The sequence below is a fragment of the Ciconia boyciana genome, chromosome 3 (assembly GCF_034638445.1).
Source record: "Ciconia boyciana chromosome 3, ASM3463844v1, whole genome shotgun sequence".
Taxonomy (NCBI): domain Eukaryota; kingdom Metazoa; phylum Chordata; class Aves; order Ciconiiformes; family Ciconiidae; genus Ciconia; species Ciconia boyciana.
Window position 1 is genome coordinate 117,728,537 of NC_132936.1, and position 19,902 is coordinate 117,748,438.

Consider the following 19,902-nt stretch of genomic DNA (forward strand, 5'->3'; position numbering starts at 1 on the left):
AAATGCATTTTCAAGTTTCTCTGTGTTAAAGCAAATGCATACACTCACAAATACATATATGTCCAGGGGATGTATTGTGCATCCACATACATATCAAAAAGCAGATGAGAAAAATTGTTGGGTGATATTGAATGAAAATCTTGGGACAGAAAGAAAAATAAAAGTACTGGAGCAGTCCAAACTGGGCTGTGGCAAGTTGCCACAAATGGCAATAAAGTTGCCATGAGTGGACTCCTACCACTGAAAACACTTCATTGAAAAACAGGAGATAACAACACAGAGTATTTTTTCTAGGCTTCCTGTCAAAAATATATTTTCCAACAGCAAGGTTTTTGGCTTTGGAAGTGGAACCTTTTTGTAAGAAGCAATGCAAGAGGAATGCGTAGTATTTTAGGGTTTCGTTCTGCTTGTCTGGATTTCCCTTCATGCTTTTGCTGCCAGAGCAAAGTTGTTTGCAGACCTCTAGCAAAAGGATCATTTAGAAACAGTTGTTAATAATAATCCCTTACACATGCAATGAAGGAGTTCCTGTGCCATCCTTATCCTGCTGGTGGAAAGATACAGGGTAAGGAAGAGAATAATTTGCCTGTAATATCAAAATTGAGAAGGATGGGAGCTACAGCCCCTTTTTGCTCCCTTTACAGCTCCAGGTTTCCTTAGTCACCTGGGATTCCCAGCAGCAGATGTTGCACCTAGGCTAAGATTTCTATTACAGCAAAAATATGGCGGGACCTTCCTGCCGAATTTGGTTAGAGGAGTAACGGTCCCTTCCTGCCTGGTGGGAGCAGCTCTTCCCTGGAGAAAAGGAAAAAGCTGCATTTATCTGGCTGTGCATGGGGAGATGGTGTGATGAGTACAGTATTCAAGCAGAAAGTACTCAGACCCTGAAACTCCCTCCCTTGGTGCTGCTGCTTTCTGGTTCCTATTTTAAGAGGATCCGAGACGAGTGCTTTCTCACATTCTGTGTTGTGCAGGTAGGTGGAGGTTTCCTGGCTCAGTCCAGCTGCTGCTCCAGCCCCAGGACACAGCTGTCACCCTTGACAGCTGTCTGATGGATTTCTGATAGTTGGGGAGGGGGGGGCAGACTGTCTGCATGACTTGCAACAGGCAGAGAGACACTTTCCTGCCTTGTGCTTGGCGAGGGGAGTAAAGTCTCTCCGTACCACCTACTTTGCCTTTATACCACAAAGGCAGTTGGGTCCATGCATGGGTAATCCATCCCTCTCTGTGGAGTGAGGTCCCGGCAGCAGTGGAGCACCTGGGGTGCATGCAGCACATCTGTCCCCTCGCTGTAATGCCATGCATTGCTGGCTCGTCTCATTCTCACCACATACAGCAAGTTTCGTCTCTCTGCATCACAGGGCCAAGGCTGTCTGATCCCAGACCCCTGTGCCGGGCTCCTCATCACCCAAACTCAGGGCTTCCTCAGCGGTGTGCTCTTGCGATAGCGCACATCTGCCTTGAAAAAGCAACCATGTTCTCTAGCACAGGGCATAGCAGTGGCAGCGATGGGGCCATTAGAAACAGCAGCAATAGTCAGCAACCTGGTGATATAACTGTGGTGAATTTCTTTAAACTCCATGTTCACATCTGGTATGGGCTTTCAAACCAAAAAAACCTTCTCAAGATTTGGTCTGTGCAGAAAAACCGACTGGCAGACACCCACATTTAATTTGCATGCCCAATTACCCAGCTCATCAGCTTTCCTGTTTGCTGGTTCACCTGGACAGGAGGGATGTTTGCGCTTCCCCGTGCGACTCTTCCACTTGGGCTTGGGGACATGGCGAAAGCTGGCTCGCAGGGACAGAGCTGGGTCTGGATTTCTGTGGTGGGTGAACTTTGCCTTGCCGCGGATGATAAGCTAAGCCTGCAGACACAAGCACATGACGAGCCCAGGCAGGTCACCAGCCAGCTTTTGGCTCTCCCTGGAGCACGCGGCATCCCTACCCCTTTTTTTAGGCACTGGCGTGGTGTTCTTGCACAAATCCATCTTAAGGTAAAAACCTGTGGTCTGACCCACCCGTAATTAAAGCTTAATTTAATTTGCATGCTGACTGATCTTAGGTGAGTGATGAGTGTAGACTGTGCAGAACTCGTGCCTCTAAGATAAGCCATTTATTTCTTGATTACTTTTTATGGCCCAACATGTTTTGGTTTTGAACATCAGGATTTGAAACAAAGAGGGGGAAAACATTTTTTTACATGTTGTTGTGACTTTGCGGCCAGGTGTACTTCAAAGTTGGATTGAACAAAACACACAGCTCTTTCTGAACTGCTGAATGGAGATCCAAATTTTTTTAGTTGGTAGATTGTCAAAAATGCTCTTTGCTGTCCTCAGAGTTGAGTCCTGCGACCGGTGCTCCAGGGATAAAGAAGGGTGACTGCTATATGCTTGTATTTGAATAGCTTTAGTGCTATTCACACTTGAAGCAAGAACCTGCCCTTTGCCTTGCAGTAGCAGGGCTACTGGCATCACTCAAGAATGTGCTTTAAGTATATGCTTGGAGTTAAGTTAGTATTTAATTACTGAGGCCCATGCCTGACATACTGTGTAAATTATGGAGGGCTTGGTTTCTCGGCCACATTTAAACATTAGAGAACCATATTGTTTAGGCTTTAGGATTGCTTCCTTTGGCTTAGTTTCATCAGGATGGAAAAGTTGGTTTAAAAAAAAAAAAAGTAATTTGATTTTTGGTTGGTTTTCAGTCTTTTTTCATCTCTTTGCTTCTTCAAAATCCAGGCAATTGTTTTTTTAAAAAAGTAATCATCCTGCTATGAAAAGTTGAAAAGAAATATCCTTATTTTCCCAACAGCATGCTTTCTTTTTTTTTGGTTAAAACTGTGCACTGAGCTGGGCCCATTTGTATGCGTGATCTTTTACTCCTGATAAAAGTGAGTCTGCTCTTACTTTACATGAGGTTTCTGTCCACCAGAGAGTTCCAGCTGTGCAAGAATTGATGCACGTTAGCTGTGCAGTTGATCTTATTTGACCAATCCTTAAGCATCTTTGCAGAGTTAGAGCTTGCTCTCCTACTCTCAGACAGACAGCTGTATTGTCAAATTTTAAGGAGAAAAAGTTGCCGGTTCTTTCATGCTCAGTGGAACGTAGACTCCAGAAGCCAAATTATTCTTACAGCGATTTGGCTTTTGCAGCTGCCTCCTAATACACTTGTAACACAACAGAGAGAGAGGCTGAGGTAGTTCACAGCAGCCACTTGTTTGATGAAGGTCTATGAACTTTACATTGCTGTCAAGGCTGTGGGAAAACCCTCACTGTGTGGCAGGATAACGGAGCTATACAATGGAAATTACCAAAGTCCTTATCTGTGCTATATCTTAATCTCCTTCTTGTTTTCAAAGATTTGACTCTGCTGCTCAGTTTCTTGCTGTGGTTTGGATTTGTGCTTTCCATGTCATTCGTGGAATGATCACAACTGAAAGCCTGGTTTAAAAACGTGTTTGCCAGGGTAACTACAGCAAAAACTAGGGGGAGTTTAGCAGGGCACAGCCTGGAGGTAGCTGCAGCTTCCTTGGAGCAGCGCAAGGAGCAAAGGATGGGGAGCAGCTACCCAGATATTTTTTGCCACAGTTAACTGGCTCTGAGTAAGGTCTTTTGTTTCCTTACCGTAAGAGTTGCCATGCCTCCTTGAAGCATTTGGCTGGCAGTGTTTTCAGTTCATACCCCTAGCCTTTCTGCCCTTGCCAGCTAGGGTCCTGTCATGACCCCAGAGATCAGCTTCTATTCTTATTTTGCTTTCTGACACAGCAAAAAAGGCTGCCATTTGGCTAGGGGAACACATGCTCTTTGCTCACCATAAGTGGAGAAAGGAAATGTAGCATTAAAAACAACAATGAAATACAACAAGAAGCAACTTTTTCCTTTACGTGGTCCAGTTAACCATTTTTCCTGTCCTTGTTGCTTCACAGATGCACATATACACTGGATGCCCAGTAGAAGTGTACGTCACTTTGCATGCTATCCTCTCTGCACAAACCTGGTGCTCTATTTGCATTTCTGTATGAAGGCACTACCAAAATCAGATGTTGCAGCTTTCCATATGAGTTGCCCCTACTTTCATCTGTGCTGTTTAACCACTTAAGCCCTTGCAGACAACTCTGGCCCGTGACATTGTTCTGCTTTACCTCGGTGTTCAGGGAAGCTGACCTTGTTGTGTTGAAGGGTTAAGCCGTTCTCTGAAGTGGATTTTGCTGATTGGATTGTCCTTCATGTTGATGCTGTGAGCAAAGTGTAATCACATGAGTAATGTTAAAAATCTGCCTGACCCTGGAGGCCATAAGCTGTTGCTGCAGCTGGTGTGGCTAAGCCAGTTTCTGTAGCCACTGGCTGATGGGTGTGTATAACTAGTGTCGTGTCTGATTGCCTCTGATGTCCCTACCCAAATGGTTAGGTGTGGCAGGACCTTTTTATGTGAGCAAAAGAAGATGGCATTCACACCTCTGGAGACGTAGCGAGACATCTGCTCCATGCTGCCAGAATATCTTCTGTAGTACATACCTCACTAATGCCAATATGCTTGCCTTTGCAAAAGAAATTCCGTTTCTGAGAGTAGAACACCTTGGTGCGTTCATTTTAGAAGTTCTACAAGAAATATTTCATTTTTTTTGTATTTTACAGAAACCTGTTTCCTGCAAATCTTGTTGCTGCAGCTTTCCGAACGGTAAGATATTTGTGGACTTTGGACATAAGCTACAGTGCACAGACAAAGTAGCTACTCTTTTTTGAAAAAGGACTAGAAAGATGGTGTAGAAAATAGCAAAAGTTAATATACTGATAGTAGGTGGAATTTTAAATCACCTGATGTAATCAGACATACAACTTCCATGCAAATGGTTGGATTTTGAAAAAGAATCCTCAAGCAAAAGCATATTTGTAGCCTAGGTTTTGTACCTCCATCAAAAATGTTCTTCAGACTTGTATACTTTGGGTGCTGTGTTGGGCAGCAATGGCAGCTCTGTGTTGTGCCAGGCTGCTTATTACTTTGCAGGAGCTAGCTGGGAAACCCGTGGGTACATAGTTTGGAGTTGGGCTCAGAATAGACAAGGCTAAAGACTTTTAGGCTCCCATGTGTGTAAGCATTACCTGTTGCCTGATGCTTTTATTCAGTATTTTCCATTGTATTCCTTGCTGGATTAATTGCTCAGCCTGGCTTCTCTTCCGACAGAGGACTAAGTGTGGTAGGATGATAACTGGCACCAGAACATAGTGTGATTTAAACTGATGGACAGGAGCTGTGGGGCTCCACAAAGATTTTGATTTAGTTCTTATTGCTAATTTTAGATGTCAGAATAGACACTGTTGAGAATATTGCTATGGGGCAGAGTGATTCTTTATGATACAGGAGCAGAATAATAAGTTTTTGCCTTCATGGTATTCTGTGGGTTTGCTTTTGTATCAAAACCAAGGTCAAACTCTTAAAATCAAGTTCCATTTTGAGTGTATATATAATACAGTACAAGTCAATATGCCATAAATAAAAATAGGAGCAGTACAAAAATATCATTAAGAAAAGGATATTCTGTGATACCTCAAGTGTCAGGGTTCTGTATGTTCAGGGATTAAATAAAGAAGTCCTCCTTTCCTCTGTTGTCACAGGTAATTGGCACGTACATAAGCTTTTCTTTCCTCTATTTTATATCTAAAGAAAACAAGCCCAAAGAAGTGCCCTGCTTTTGCAAGGTGTCTAGCTTATTTATCAAAGTAAACTGTTGCCCTAGATTTTAGATATTTTACTGGCATTTTAATGCCTGCCTCACCATTTATAACAGTGGAACAGCGCAAGCGCCACTTGCCTTCTGCAGGAGCCAGTGCGACAGCGTGGTGTGTGAGCAACAGCAGAGTGGAAGAAAGGGCAATTCCTCGGCTGCTGCCCAAACCTGGGAGCTCAGGGGGTCACAGAGCACTTCTCTGTTGCCACATGGGGAAGGAGCTGCATAAGCTGTCACTCCCTTTTCTTGCATAGGACAGGCTCGTTAGCCTCCACAGTATGGTCTCCAGAAAAAGTCTTCCTAACAGTAATCTCCTCTTTGTGAAATGCTAGATGATATGGTCATATTGATGATCTGATTGGCAAACACTGTGGTTTTGTTTGTTTGTTTTTTTTCTTACCCACAGTACGCGACAGAATATAAGATGCTGCCCAGAAACACTACCTCTGGAAATGTCACGTGGGAAAAGGTAAGGTAACTTCTTAGGTTTTTATACAAACCCTTGTCACCTGTAATATTTGACTACTTCACAGTCTTTAATCCTTTCCAGCAGTCATTGGAAAGAAACAAGTACTTTTCTTTGCTTGGAACTGAGACACACACAAGCCAGATGAGTTACCCACAGGCACACAAGAAAGCTACGATGGACAGGAGAGTTGGACTCAACTGATCTGACCCTTGAGACCTTATTTTTAGGCCATGCTTTCTTAGACCTGGTCTCACTTGATCTAAATTTTGATTAGTAACTCTGCCTAATGTTTCCAAATAATTTTCTGTAGACTTGGAATTAAATAGCAATCATGCTGGCTGAATATGTCCCTTAAACCTTACTCTTCATTAACAGTTTGGAGAGAATGAGCTTTTTTCCACTACCCGAGGCTCTTTAAAAAAAAAAAAAAAAGAGGTTAGTTGAGAATTTTTTCTTGTTGCCATGCTGCTGAAATTTTGTTTGAAGCAGTAACAAGTGGACTGAAGGAGTAAAAATTATAGACAGAACATTACAAATAGGCTGCTATTGCAATGGCGTCAAAAAGGAAACTAATTTGCAGGTGTAGCTGAGGTAGAGAGTATTATCTTCCATATGTAGCTCGTAGGACTTCCAGAGATTCTCTATATCCCGTTGAGTGGCATCTCTCCTGCAGCACAGGGCTATCAAACATCTTTATTATTGGCCAGAGGCAACATATTGCAGGTCCAGCAATAATTACCGTTGTCTTACAGGCAGCATGCTATGAAACAGACCCAGTATCCCAGCCTGCAATGTGTCACGTCACTCCAAATCAAGTATCTCATGTGCTTTCATGGGATTGTGGGGAGACAGGTCTGAGACTGGAAATCACTTTAAGGGTTATTTTCTATTTTTCAGGCTTGTTCTGACTATCTGAGATAAGTATTGGATGTTGGGTTACTATATTTTTAATGTGATTTGAATGCCCCTAGGGCAAGAGACTTGTAATGTTTGTATTTGTCATGGAAGGGCTCAGCTGGGGCTTGCCCACCAGTTTGTAAAACCATCAAGGAACAAGCAGTTTATGCTTATCCAGAGGGACTCTGAAGCATATCCCTGAGCACAGGAAGTACTGGCCTCATTACCTTCTCCTCGCCACGCATGGTGCATGAGCAGTTGATGTGGAACAGTATGTTTCCGAACTCTGCTTTCAGCTGATGGGCTGAACTTTCACCAGCCCCGGAGGCAGGGTGACAGGTGACTTCGATGGCACAAGAACTGAGCAGGGGAAAAGTCACCCCTTGCCTAGAAGCCTGCTATCACACGGTGAGCGGTTTCACTGGGGAAGAAGGCAGCCCTATCTGCCCGGGCTCTGCCCGTGCTTGTAAGATTGCATTAGCCCAGATCTGCACTCACCCCATCTGACATGGATGCGCAACAATGACTGCAGAAGGGCCATGGGAATCCAAAAGAGCACTTTCTCTTATGCCATTATATCCTCAGGCAGTACATGCCTGTGCAGCCTCGTGCTGCTAAAAACCAAGTTCAACATGAAAGGCTGTAACAGTGTGCACTTAGATATATGTGTTTGCTTACAGAGTGTAGAGTTATTCTTCATTTAAGCAGGGGTAAATTAAAGGTGAATAAGACTCTTCTTATTCATCTTCAGTGTCAAGTTTGATAGGGGCTCCTTGGCAACCAAGCATGGGTCAGGGCCAACCATATCCATTGGACATAGGCTTGGCTGTCAAGTACTTTTTTAATGCTTGCTCAAAGCCATCACTCTTCCTCAAGAGATAAGAATGCATCTTTTGGCAATGTAAAATGTGAGATTCTTTTTCAGTTTTCTTCTTTCCTTTTCCCCCTTGTCAGACTCCTGTTTGATGCAATATCAGAAAAAATATTCTGAATTTGTCACCAGTGCCTGTTTTTGCCAGCAGTTATGATGTAAAGGTTATTTCTGCTATTACTTTTCCAAAACTTTCCTTCAGTTGTTGGAGCAAAAACAGAGCTGAGCTTCTTTAATTCCAGAAGATGCCCTACTGCCTCTAGGGAAGAGCGGACCAAATAAAAATAAAGCATCGTCTCAGTTTTGTTAGCTCAGTTTCAGTACTGGTCTGACCATATTATTTATGGATAGGTGAGGATTAAGTTTGGAAAGGAAGAGCATGATTTTTTGATAACTCATAGTATAAATATCATAGGGATAGAAGTTGGGTTTCAGGGAAACAAGATGATATTCCTATCTAATGTTTTCTTTCATCAGCAGAATATTTGATTGAAGAGGAGAAATGTTTTCTTTCTACTTTGCATATGAATAGTGTAGAGCAAAATTTTCCATTGATTATATTTCCCACACACACACACGGGTTAATAGGCCCTGTCTTCTTTTGCTGATGATATGAATAGTGGGGCACGTAAATGTCTGCTCAGCCACGTCGTTTTTGTTGTTTCACATGCTCCCCTCGTGTTTACCTAGCTTTTATGACTACATCCTCTCTGTCTCTTCGGCAGCAAGACTTCCTGGGGCATGGACTATCTCGGTTCCTCATCTGCAGCACAGGGAGGCTGTGGAGTTCCTCTTGTGGCAGCAGTAAAAATACACAAACTGGTGATTGCTCTTCTTCCTCACATCACATGGCTGCATTTTCTTTTCAGCCACCTACTACTGGGACAGCTCAATGTCAGCAGTTGTTTCCTTGATAAGCATTTTGTTTCAAGAGCTAAAAAACAATAGGATCCTCAGAGAGATTCAAGGACCAGAAGAGCTCCATGAATCTTCCTACCAGAACACATAATTTCCAGCAAACAATAACGCGTCCCATAGTTTATCCAGGAACAAAGCTCTCATTAAAGCTGTTTTTGTTTGGTGTCCACAACACTGCTTGGTTTGGCAGCTCCTTTGGGGTGATGCACTCTTCTGTTAGAGTACAAAAAGGCTGTTCAGCATCTGCCAGTTTTAGAGGCTGGGATTGAGAGGATCTTCCGCTGAGGATTTACTGCTGGACTCTTTCCATATTGTGCTCCAAGGAGGTGAAATTCCCTGAATGCTGCAGATTGTCCCCTTGATTTGCAGGGAGCAATTTTCTGCAGTACGTTACTACTCCGTGCAAATGATGCACCTTCTGCCTACATCTGCAGTGATGGGAGGTGATGGTGAATGTTGTGTGTTGGAAAGAAATTGGCTCACGAGGGAGAAAAGGAGAGCACGACCTGAAAGGGATGGCAGGATGACAGTGAACAGAGGAAACAGCTAAGAAGTTTTTAGTGGCTATACAGAGTCCTCCCTCTGGTTACCAATAATTCAGGGGTCCCCAGATCACAAGAGCTAGGCTTGAAGGACTAGTAAGTGTGAGCACTTGAACAGCAGCAGCAGTGATCACAATGCTGGGAGCGAGGTGGAGAGAGACATCTCCAAGGGTGAAAGAAGACTAAACTCCATGTATTGTCATTCTGGAGAGGTATAGGGCAGTTAGAGGAGAATTGGCCAATTTATGCACAGTAGGCAACGTGAGAAGCCACCTGTGTCCTGGCTGTAGCTAACTGGAGACGCTACTATCTCTTGCCCTCCTCTAGCTTCCCAAGAACAAAATTTGGCAAGCCTTTGGCACCCATGGCTCTGAAGAAGGTGGAGCGGCTGATGCTTGTGGGGATTGAATGACCTAGAAGAGCCTTGGACTTCTCTGGTCAGGGAAGTGACCTTCCAAATTAAGCACTAGGAGCTCTGGCCCTGGTTCTCCTGTGTGCCTTCCAAGCTCTGTCCTGCTCTGGGACCCTGTGTGCCTTATACAGGTGGTAGGAAGCTGAGTAATCCTCTTGCAGATTCAGTACACTTCTGCCTCGTTCGTGAGACTAGATCTTTGAGAAGCCCAAACGGTAGCGGGCTGCTGGGCTTCAGGCTCACACTGCTGCATTTAATGAGTTGAGAAGCAAATCTCCGGTAGAAGGAGTTTAAAGGGTGGAAGTGCTTTGCAAAACATCAGTATAAAGTAGTATAACGAAATTCCCTCCCAGTAACATCCAGGCCAGGATGCTGGGCACTTTCAGCAGCTTGAAACACTGAATTTCTGTTCCATAGCAAAGTTTGATATCTATTTTTTTCTGAATGAGAACTAAAACAAGAGAGCATTCAATGTTTTTAGGATATTTTTTTTTGTGGAAAAAGTTTGAGCCCATTATGGTAAAATTCTGTTCCAAGCTGAACTTTTCATATTAGCCTTGTATCAAATGAACCTGATATAAGATGTTTTATTATAAAATTAAAAGTTGGGAAAAAAAAAACCACCAACAAAGTGAAAAGTTGTGTCAAAAGAAAAAGTGTTGCATTCACTCCATGTGAATAAAGTAAGAGGTTTTTTGGTGTAAAAATGTTCACATTTTTCCCAAAGTGACATTTCCCAGAGAAAGCTTTGGTTTTGATGAAATGACATAGCAGTGTTATTTTACTACACATTTACTTTCTTCCTGCTAATGAATTAGTCATAGAATTTGAGACCTGTACATCGATTTGTACATTGTTACTGATAAATTGTCACTGAAATTTTGTTAGATTCTCTTCAGCCTTATGGTAAACCTTATCTCCTACCCTAGAGTTGTGTTTTACCAACAGAAGTGAAAAATAGAAAAATGTGTGCATGCCATGTACACAGACAGGTTATTCAATTAATAGGAGGGTGTAATTTTTTTTGTCTAACTTTTCTAACCACAGAAGAGTTTAGGGCTTTCAGGCACACAAAACAGAATATAGACAAAACTATCCAGACAGAAAAGTGTTACTGTGTGTGGAGAAAACAGCACATTGCTTCAGACATCTCTGGAGATACACTGCACCCCATTCTTAATATCCTGTCCATGTTTTAAATTCTTTCAATCGGAAATCAAACGAATACTGACAACTTAGCCCTGAACAAGCAACTACTATAAAAAATTGCAGATCCTTTATCTAATTATTTTGTAGCTAGCAAATAAAAAAGCCAGAACCTTCATTGTTTGTAAACACTTTTGTTAACAGCAGTTTAGCCTTCATGCTTTTTTGTATAATTTATGTTTTATCCCCTTCCATGCAGTGCTTTGTTTCCACCTGCCACTAAGAGACAGTCCAGTTCAGCAGGATGCTTCCAGCAAAAATATCATCTCAAGCAGGCTGGTTTTATCAGATTTAGCAGATCAGTATCCCGAGTTCTTTAGTCAATATTAATTTCAAGCTTTTAGCTCAGAATATATTTTTCTTTCCTAGTGTTGAGCTAGTGTCTATTTAAACTAGCCAGAAGGCCAAAACTTGTACACAAACCTAATCTGTTTTAGAAGCCCTTTCAAATAAAACAACAATTTGACATGTTGAGCTTTTACTGCTAAGCTGGGGGGGGGGGAAACCTAGTTTGTCAAAACAGTTATGTTTTTACGTAGCCACAAGAACACTCATTCAGTTTGTATGATACTACATTGCCAAACAAGCTCCAGGTCTCTTTGAGAAACAAACCGTGAAGGACCAGCAGGGCAGACTTGTGAGTAGACCAGTTTTTGTCAACAGGTGGATCCTGTTTTTATCCTCTTACTTTTACCATGCAGCCACATGATTTCTGAGAAGGGGAACAGGTATTTCTTGTTCTCTCTGTATCTCCCACGGCTGATGTGGACAGCTGAATGAGTAGGTTTCCACGGTTTGCCACCTTTGCACCTCCCCCCCCCCCCCCCCCTTCTGCTTCATAACATTGGTTGTTTTCTCTTGGTTTTCACCTTGGTATAAATACTGCACTAAAGTCATGGAGCTGGCAGCTTCTGAGAGCAGATTGCCATCAGAGGTGTTAGGAAATAAGAGCATGTTTGGGGCCAGACTGTTGCAAGCCTCTTGTAGGTATGGTTCCTTTAGGTGGTAGAATATCATAGTGCCAACAGTGAATGATGCTTGGTGGAATAAGCAGAGCTAGGAAGTCAGTATCGCCAGTATCTGCCATTTATACCTGTGGTCTCTCCCACACCCATCTTCCCTCACGGGGAAAGAGGGAGGAAAGTTTAAGTCTTTTAACCGCACATGTGCGATTGGTGCCCGTGCTGTTTCGCATCTACAGTGGAGCTTGTCCTAAGTGAACCGGGGAGGTTTCCTGTTCAGGTCACTGAGAGCACACGTGTCGTATTGAAGGGCATGAGGGGAGGTAGTGGCTGGCCCTTTCCTTCTCCAGTGAATCCATGCCAGCTCATAACTAGGGAGGTTTGTATCTGGACTGTGTCCAGTTGTTGTTTGGTTTCCTTCAACAAAATAGGTTTTTCCTTCCCAAAATAGGTTCTGTTTGTTGATTTCAGATCGATTGGGCAGCAACAAAATGAGGTGACCCTTTTATTGGGTTTTGTGCTGGTCTTGCATCTAACAAGCCGCCTTTTTTTGCCTCTACAGATCCCTGTTGGTACTGAGATTGAAGGGATGAATATCCTGGGACTGGTGCTGTTTGCTCTGGTTTTAGGAGTGGCGCTGAAAAAGCTTGGCCAGGAAGGGGAAGATCTGATTCGCTTCTTTAATTCATTCAATGAGGCAACTATGGTCTTGGTTTCCTGGATTATGTGGTAAGTGTGTGGCTGCAGATATATCTGCAGTACAATATTATGCTCAGTTCAGGAATCTCACCATTTATCCATCTCTCCAGCTTTTTCCTACCAGATCCCTCATCACAGCAAAAGTGAATGTCATGGTGTCACACGATGGGGTCTTTTCTTGCTTGTGCCCTGTAATTAGGCAGTCACGCATAGCTTAAGGTATCAGTCTGGAACACTTCATAGGGTTGCTTAAAAATCCTTTCCAGGACTCCTTTTTGATTAATTAGTGGAAAGAAGGCTTTCTATTTCAAAGCAGCGTAAGGCCATGGCTAGCTGCCATCATCTGCCTAAAGGCACTGGCCTTGAATGAATAAAGGAGATGTGAGCAAGTGAGGAGTATGGTCATGTGAAGGCCAGGGATGTTTGTGCTTGGAGTGCACTTGCAAATGCAGTGCGTAACTAAAATCATACTCGTAGCTTCATGCCTTGATTTTTCTGTTGGTCAAAAGGTTACTTGTACTGACCTGAAAGATATCCAAGGAGACCAGAAGATAGCCCACTCACTGATATTGATTTGAGAGAAACCATGTTGAGCGCATGAATACAGAGTTCCATCTATCCACTTGCATCAAAGGGTGATGGAGAACCTACGTCCCTTTGTATAGAAGGGAGGAACAGTATCCAGGACTATGCTCTCCATCCTACTGAAACAGTAGTGCTGGCTATTGAGTGTTTTGTTATTGTTATCAGCAGAGCCTGAGTTATACAGTGGATCTTTAAATCTCTGTTCCTCTTCTAAGATCTCTTTCATTTTCTTGGGTGAAGCAGGAACTAATGTTACTAGCAGAGCTATCAACTGTTGGTTTCTTGTTTGTGCTTGCTTCTCCAGAGATGCTTCTCTCTTCCATTTCACATCCCTGAGAATAGGTATTTCCTAAGCTTGATTGTTTATTTGGTCTCCTGCCTATTAATGAGCAAATCCATTATTTCACTTACTTCCCTGGAGTCCAGACATGTTTATGGGGCGACTGTTGCTCTGACCGATCTCACAAAGCTTTTGGCACCAAAAAAAGTCTGTATGTTAGGAACTGAAGCGCACTGACCTTTCTCACTAGGCAAGAGACCAGCATTGGAGGAGGCAGGCACCTCTAGAGAGCGGTTCAGGCCACCTAAGCTGGGGTAGGACCAGCCTGCTGACTGGGTTTTCTGTCAGGTAGGATGAATCTGGGCCTCAGAGCAGTATCATGGCTGTTCTTGTGCAGCTAAATGGGTCTAGGCTGCTCCTGTGAAACCAACAGTACTAATACCTCACATGCAAAAATAAAAATATTCATAAGGACAACTAGCTAACAAATTAACAGTGGGACATGTCTCACTCTCTTTCCAAAACTGTTGGAAAAGCTATAAGCTTACCTTAGCAGAAGTATTTTTTCTCCCTTCATTCTGCATTTTTCATTCCTACTATTTTCCTCCCTCTAAGAAGCAGAAAGGTTTTAACAAAACACCTGATTTTACACAGGCAGATCTCTCTGTTAGTTGCTGTCATAAGGGATTGAAAAATTCAAAGTCTCAAAGCAGCTTAAGTCTGTTACTCTTGAGTGTAATTCCTTGGACACTGAGTACTGATAAGAGGCAGTGTATCTTGTATTCAGCTGATTACAGTGCTAACACTTTGAGCCAATCAGTTGGTATATAATCCTTTACTTTGTGGATTATCAGGACCACAGCTGACTCTTAACACTGCAGTGCACCAAAGCCCTTACTTGTTCTCTTTCCTTCCTTAGCTCTTGTGTCATCCTGGTATTTATTCAAAATCTGTCAAGCTGCATATACTTCCCAAAGGATACTTTGGAATGGGTGGAATCATACTACCAAGAGAAAAGGCAGCTTGAGCTCGTATCTAGTCCCATTCAGCAGCTGCTCTCGTGTTTAGCAGCACTTTGGTCTCAACTTTCAGTTCCTTCCTCTCCAGCCTCCCTCTTCAAGGGGAGGGATCCAGTCTCAGCTCTGTATCCAGTGTTCATGTTTGCAGAGCTTGTGGAGGACTGGGACTCAGCTAGATCTGGCTAATGGGGGTGCTCAGAAATGTGGTTCAAAGGCAGTGTGTCACAGAATTGGTAGAAGCTAAGTGAGGAAGGTTCAACAGGCCCCCGCTAGAGATTTGGCCAAGGGATGACAGAGAGAGGATGCTCACATTGATCTGGGGCATAGGGAGGTGCTCTCTGCACAGAACAGAGGAGCTGCAGAACCACTGAGGGAGAGGCAGGCTCGGAAGAAGTGAGTCATCTGGGCATCCTTAAGGCTTGCCCAGCTTTCCAAACTTTTGCATGCTTAACCAAACCTTCTGAAGTTTGTCCTGACTCCACAGATCAGCTTTTCTGAACATGGGTGTTGGGTTGGAGGGGAGAGTGGGAGAAAAAATGTTCTTTATTCCTAAGATGTGCAGGCAGATCTTTTGTAGTCACATGTGTGCCTAGGGCAGGGTTTTGGAGAGCTGGGTGATCTTTTAGTATTTCTTAATCTTAGAAGCAGAAATGGATGGAGCATGTACAGCATCAGCAGAGGTACTCAGACAAGATATCCAAAGTAGAGCTTCAGAGGAACTGATCTTGGGCCTGAAGTGATTCCTGCAATTCATTTAGTAGCTGTTGTGCTGTGGGTGCAAGGGCAATTCTGTCTTTTCAGGGCAGTTCCCAGCTGCACTACTGGGACCAGAGGCGTGGCTGTGGCCTGCAGGTGGCCCTTCTCCTGGAGCAGCTCCAAATGTTCCTGACAAAGGAAACCTCAAACAAATGCTGACGTGCTAAGACGTGGCATGTTTCTAGATAGGAGGCATGGGAATGTACGTGTACGTGGCTGTTGGCTTGAGGGAAGCTCTGGAAGCCTGATCATTTAACTTAGTCTTTTGTAGGCAAATAGCAGAGTTAACTGCTATCTTTGGCATGTGCATCAGCAGCCTTTGACTAAGCTCTCTGGTATGGGCATAGCTTTTTCTTTCCTAGACTGAATATGTTGGCATCCAGTATGTCTACCATTTCAATGACCTAACTTCATAGTTCTGCTGGTAGTCACCACGTGTATCAGATCCTACTCTTCCACTCCTTTCTCTGCTCCAGTGACATGTGATACTGCTCCTTTTTCTTTCCTACCATCTGCCGTCCCTTCAGCAGTGACTTTAGCTTTAGGTCTTTGCCTGCCTTCCTCCCCGATGGACTAAAACTCCACACCAGTGTCTTGTCCTGATAGCTTCTGCGAGCGTTTCTGCTTCCCGCTTGGCTTCCCTTCGGCATTCTCTAGCTGTGTCTTTGAAGGCCTAGGTGAACAGAGCTTTTTCAGTTTGACTGCTTGCCTTCCACCAAGCAAGAGGCTTAGAGAGGCCTTTCAGATTTGCTTAACCTGAGTGTGTGGTGAATAAGGTGCTGCCCTTCAGTAGGAGCAGCATATTCTTTACAAGAATGTTATCTCCAGGGTGGAAAATGGCATATTTTTCAAGGCTTTTTGTTTTTACTTAATGACAGGTAATATTTCTTTACACAGGTATGTACCTATTGGCATTATGTTCCTTGTTGGGAGCAAGATAGTGGAAATGGAAGATATTGTGCTTCTGGTGACCAGTCTGGGAAAATACATCTTTGCCTCTATTCTGGGCCACTTCATCCATGGAGGAATCATTCTACCACTTATTTATTTTGCATCCACACGTCAAAATCCGTATCGTTTTCTCTTAGGACTTATCACACCACTTGCCACTGCTTTTGCCACTTCCTCCAGGTGGGTTTCTGTGCTTCTTTTGGGATTATAGCCTGGTTATATTTGTCACTGTAAACTGGTTATATCCCAACACCAAACTGTTGAGTTTTAGGTGTGAATATTGTTCCTGAGGTTGCAAAAAGAGACTTGAGAGCATAGAGAGTCTCACTGCTGTCAGCAGCCTGCCACACAGCACATGCTGATAATTAGCTGTTGAAAACAATTTCTCAAAATATTGGGACTGTAGCATGATGCTGAGTTGGAAATTTTTTGGGGAAAAGGTGAAAGTATTTGCCTTAAAAAGATCCTACCAGCTGTCCTTTCAATTTTAAGTAAAGTGAGGGTCCGTAGTGAGGGACTTTGTACTGAGAAGTTTAGTTCTCCAAGTTCAGAAGGATTTGGAACAAGTTTAGACTAATTTTGCAGAAGCAAAGCACACTTATTAGCTAGTGTAAAGGGACTTAACATTATTGATTTGAAAGATCTGGCCTGATCAGCTTTTATTTGTCATAACCAAACTATCAAGCATGTCATTTACTCTTTTCTCAAGGGGCAAACACCTGATCAAATATCATAACTATATAAAATCATTTCAGGTCATCTCCTAAAGTAGATGCATGTCTGCCACAGGAGCTGAAGTACATCAAGTAGGAGAGGGTTTATGAATAAAACCATGTAATTTTTAATGCAAGAAATAAATCCCACAGTGGTTTTTTTTTTAATTATTATTTTTCTGTTCATTTGAGAAGGTACTACATTAACAGAGATTGCTGTTGCATCTGTTGCGTTTATATTGACATCTACTGGTGTATTTTTGTGGTTTGAGACTTGATCGTTCCACAGCCCTGTTAGGCTGCATACTGTGTCAAGTCATGAGTTCTTGCTTCTGGGAGATTAGAGTCCTTATCAGCTATTTCTGGACAGAAGCAGATAATTAAATACTGCTGCTCAAGACCAACAAGGTAGCAAGGAGGGTCCCGCAGTGCTGTCATGACAGAGAGGGACTATAAAATGGCATCGTTGTCTTGACAGTCCTGTCTGCAGCATGTTGGAAACATGAAAGCCATGAGACATTAACTTTCCATTCAGTGCACCCTGATGCTTTGTGTTTGATTTTTCCCTGTTCTCTGTTTCTAGCTCAGCCACTCTCCCGTCGATGATCAAGTGTATTGAGGAGAACAATGGAGTCGACAAGAGGATCAGCAGGTTTATCCTTCCTATCGGGGCCACTGTAAACATGGATGGAGCTGCTATTTTTCAGTGCATGGCAGCTGTGTTTATTGCTCAGCTGAACAATGTCAACCTCAACCCTGGGCAAATCTTCACAATTCTGTAAGTTGCTTGCTATTGCAACCACATACTTCTGGCCCCCAGACACATTCAAGCCTGTGGTCTCTCTGTTAATAGCTAGCAGTTTGCATTCCACATCTCTGACCTAAAGCTTGCAAACTGCTATGAAACATAATTATAGAGTGATTAAAGGATGGAGTCTTTCAAGCTTTATAAGATTTGCCAGAATCTCAGTTTAATAAAAGGTGGAACCTGGGAGGGGTAATTGAATTCTGAAACAGACTTTGAGCTGTTTAAAGCTGTTTCTCACACGAAATTCTTCTCCTTCCTTAAGCATCTCACTCCCCCACCCTCCACTCACCATTAAGCTGGGTAATTGAGGCATGCTGCTCTACCCAGAAAGCTACCCACCCCTGATTCCCCCTCTGGATGTCTTAGAAAATCTTCCTGCCAGTTCCTCAGTTCCTTATATATCAATTTCATACTAAAAACTCTGCTCCTGCTTACCTCTGCCCTTCCTACCATCACATCGCTGGCTTCCCATATCCCATGAAGTGTCATTCTCTTCATTTCCCTCCTCAAAATCCCTTAAGTGAGGATCCTACAAGGAGTTCTAGCCCCTCGCTGTGCCAACAAGCCACACCTGTATCCACCAGATGCCTCCTAGGGCTGGTTCCTGGCATTTTTTACCCTCCCTGCCCAGGTTTTATTTCCTTCCTTATTGCCTTTCCCATATATAATTTGTCTATTTAAGGCAGGGCTAGGGCATTATTTTATTTCTGGATGGCCAAATTAGACTTTCAGGTACTCTTAGCAAATCAGCTGTTAACAGAGGCCTGAGGATTATGCAGTGATAGCCCAAGGAAAACTCAGCTGTAGACATCTGCACACAAAAAGGTGTGTGGTCCATGTCTACAGCACATGCACCGCAGGTTTCCAGCTCCTGATATAGGGTCTGTGTTTGAATGCAAATGAGACACAGAGAAGGGACAGTACCCTGCATGGCAGGGTTTACCTTTATAGATTTGGGGCCAGGAGATTTAATGTACTCAGCAAATTTGAACTGATACGTGACTTTGAAATGGATATATTCGTAAGGCAGCAGGATATAGTTGTGTTGATTGTTTTTTTTTTTCTGAAAAGGCAATCATGGTATTAAACGCAGAGCCATTGCCGTGGTAGCTGCTGTGGATGCCTGCTGAGCAACTGTGCTCTGTACCCATTACTTTGCATCGGCAGGCAGGAAAGGGCCTGGGAAGCAAATGATCTGTGTGTCCCATGCTGTAGAGTTTGTTTACAATTCCCATAGCGGGGAAATGTGTGTGACGTAAGTGTAGAAGAGGAGTGCTGCAGAGCTTCTGGTAACCGGGTACGCAAATTGATTTGCAGTGTGACAGCTACCGCATCCAGCGTGGGTGCAGCCGGGGTCCCAGCCGGAGGAGTCCTTACCATCGCTATCATCTTGGAGGCCATTGGACTTCCGACCAACGACCTCTCCTTGATATTAGCAGTGGACTGGATTGTGTAAGTACTTTAGGCCACATGTATCTGCTGTTGCATGACATGTAGCATGTTCAGCTGGAAACATGGGGCAAGGTAGTCAAAATAGCACAGTATAAAATAAAACTCTACAAGATATGGCTGCCCGCAGGACAGGTAACTCTTGACAGATAGTCGAAAAGGTGGTCCATTCTCAGTTAAAGCAGTTAGTATGCTAAAATCCCTCTTCAGCTTCTTTACTCAGCCTTTATTGAAACATGTTTCTTCCTGGTTTCAATTGCCTTTAGAAGGATTGTTAAAAGTTTGCTCAGAAGGTGTTCACATTGCTGGAAATTAGTTGGACACTAGGAGGGAAGGGGGGAAAAAGGAAATTGAGTCTGAATAGTGGTAGAAGGCTTTCTTGGTCACATATGGGAAGCAGTCTCCATCAGAAGCTGTTGTCAGCTATTGTTTCAACTATTTTTATAGCTCAAGACTGCTCAAAGCACCAACACAAGCATCACAGAGGTGCCATCCATTGGCAGGGCAGGGACACAGAGGGTTTGTGGCACTTATCACAGCTGTGGGCAGTGTCACGGCTGGAACATGCTGCTGGGAGTCACAAGTTTAGTACGCAGTATTACCACCTTTCCTTTCCATCTTCCTGGAAAGAGATAAGA

General features: G+C 43.4%; 1 protein-coding gene across 1 annotated transcript in view; it reads left to right on the forward strand.

The window, feature by feature from the left end:
• Nucleotides 1–19,902, forward strand: part of SLC1A4 (solute carrier family 1 member 4) — a 34,780-nt gene that overhangs the window by 9,026 nt on the left and 5,852 nt on the right. Inside the window, exons 2-7 of the mRNA XM_072857367.1 lie at nucleotides 4,637–4,679; nucleotides 6,134–6,196; nucleotides 12,567–12,733; nucleotides 16,241–16,474; nucleotides 17,591–17,785; nucleotides 19,133–19,267. Coding sequence (XP_072713468.1) covers nucleotides 4,637–4,679; nucleotides 6,134–6,196; nucleotides 12,567–12,733; nucleotides 16,241–16,474; nucleotides 17,591–17,785; nucleotides 19,133–19,267 — 837 coding nt within the window. The remainder of the gene's footprint in view (nucleotides 1–4,636; nucleotides 4,680–6,133; nucleotides 6,197–12,566; nucleotides 12,734–16,240; nucleotides 16,475–17,590; nucleotides 17,786–19,132; nucleotides 19,268–19,902) is intronic.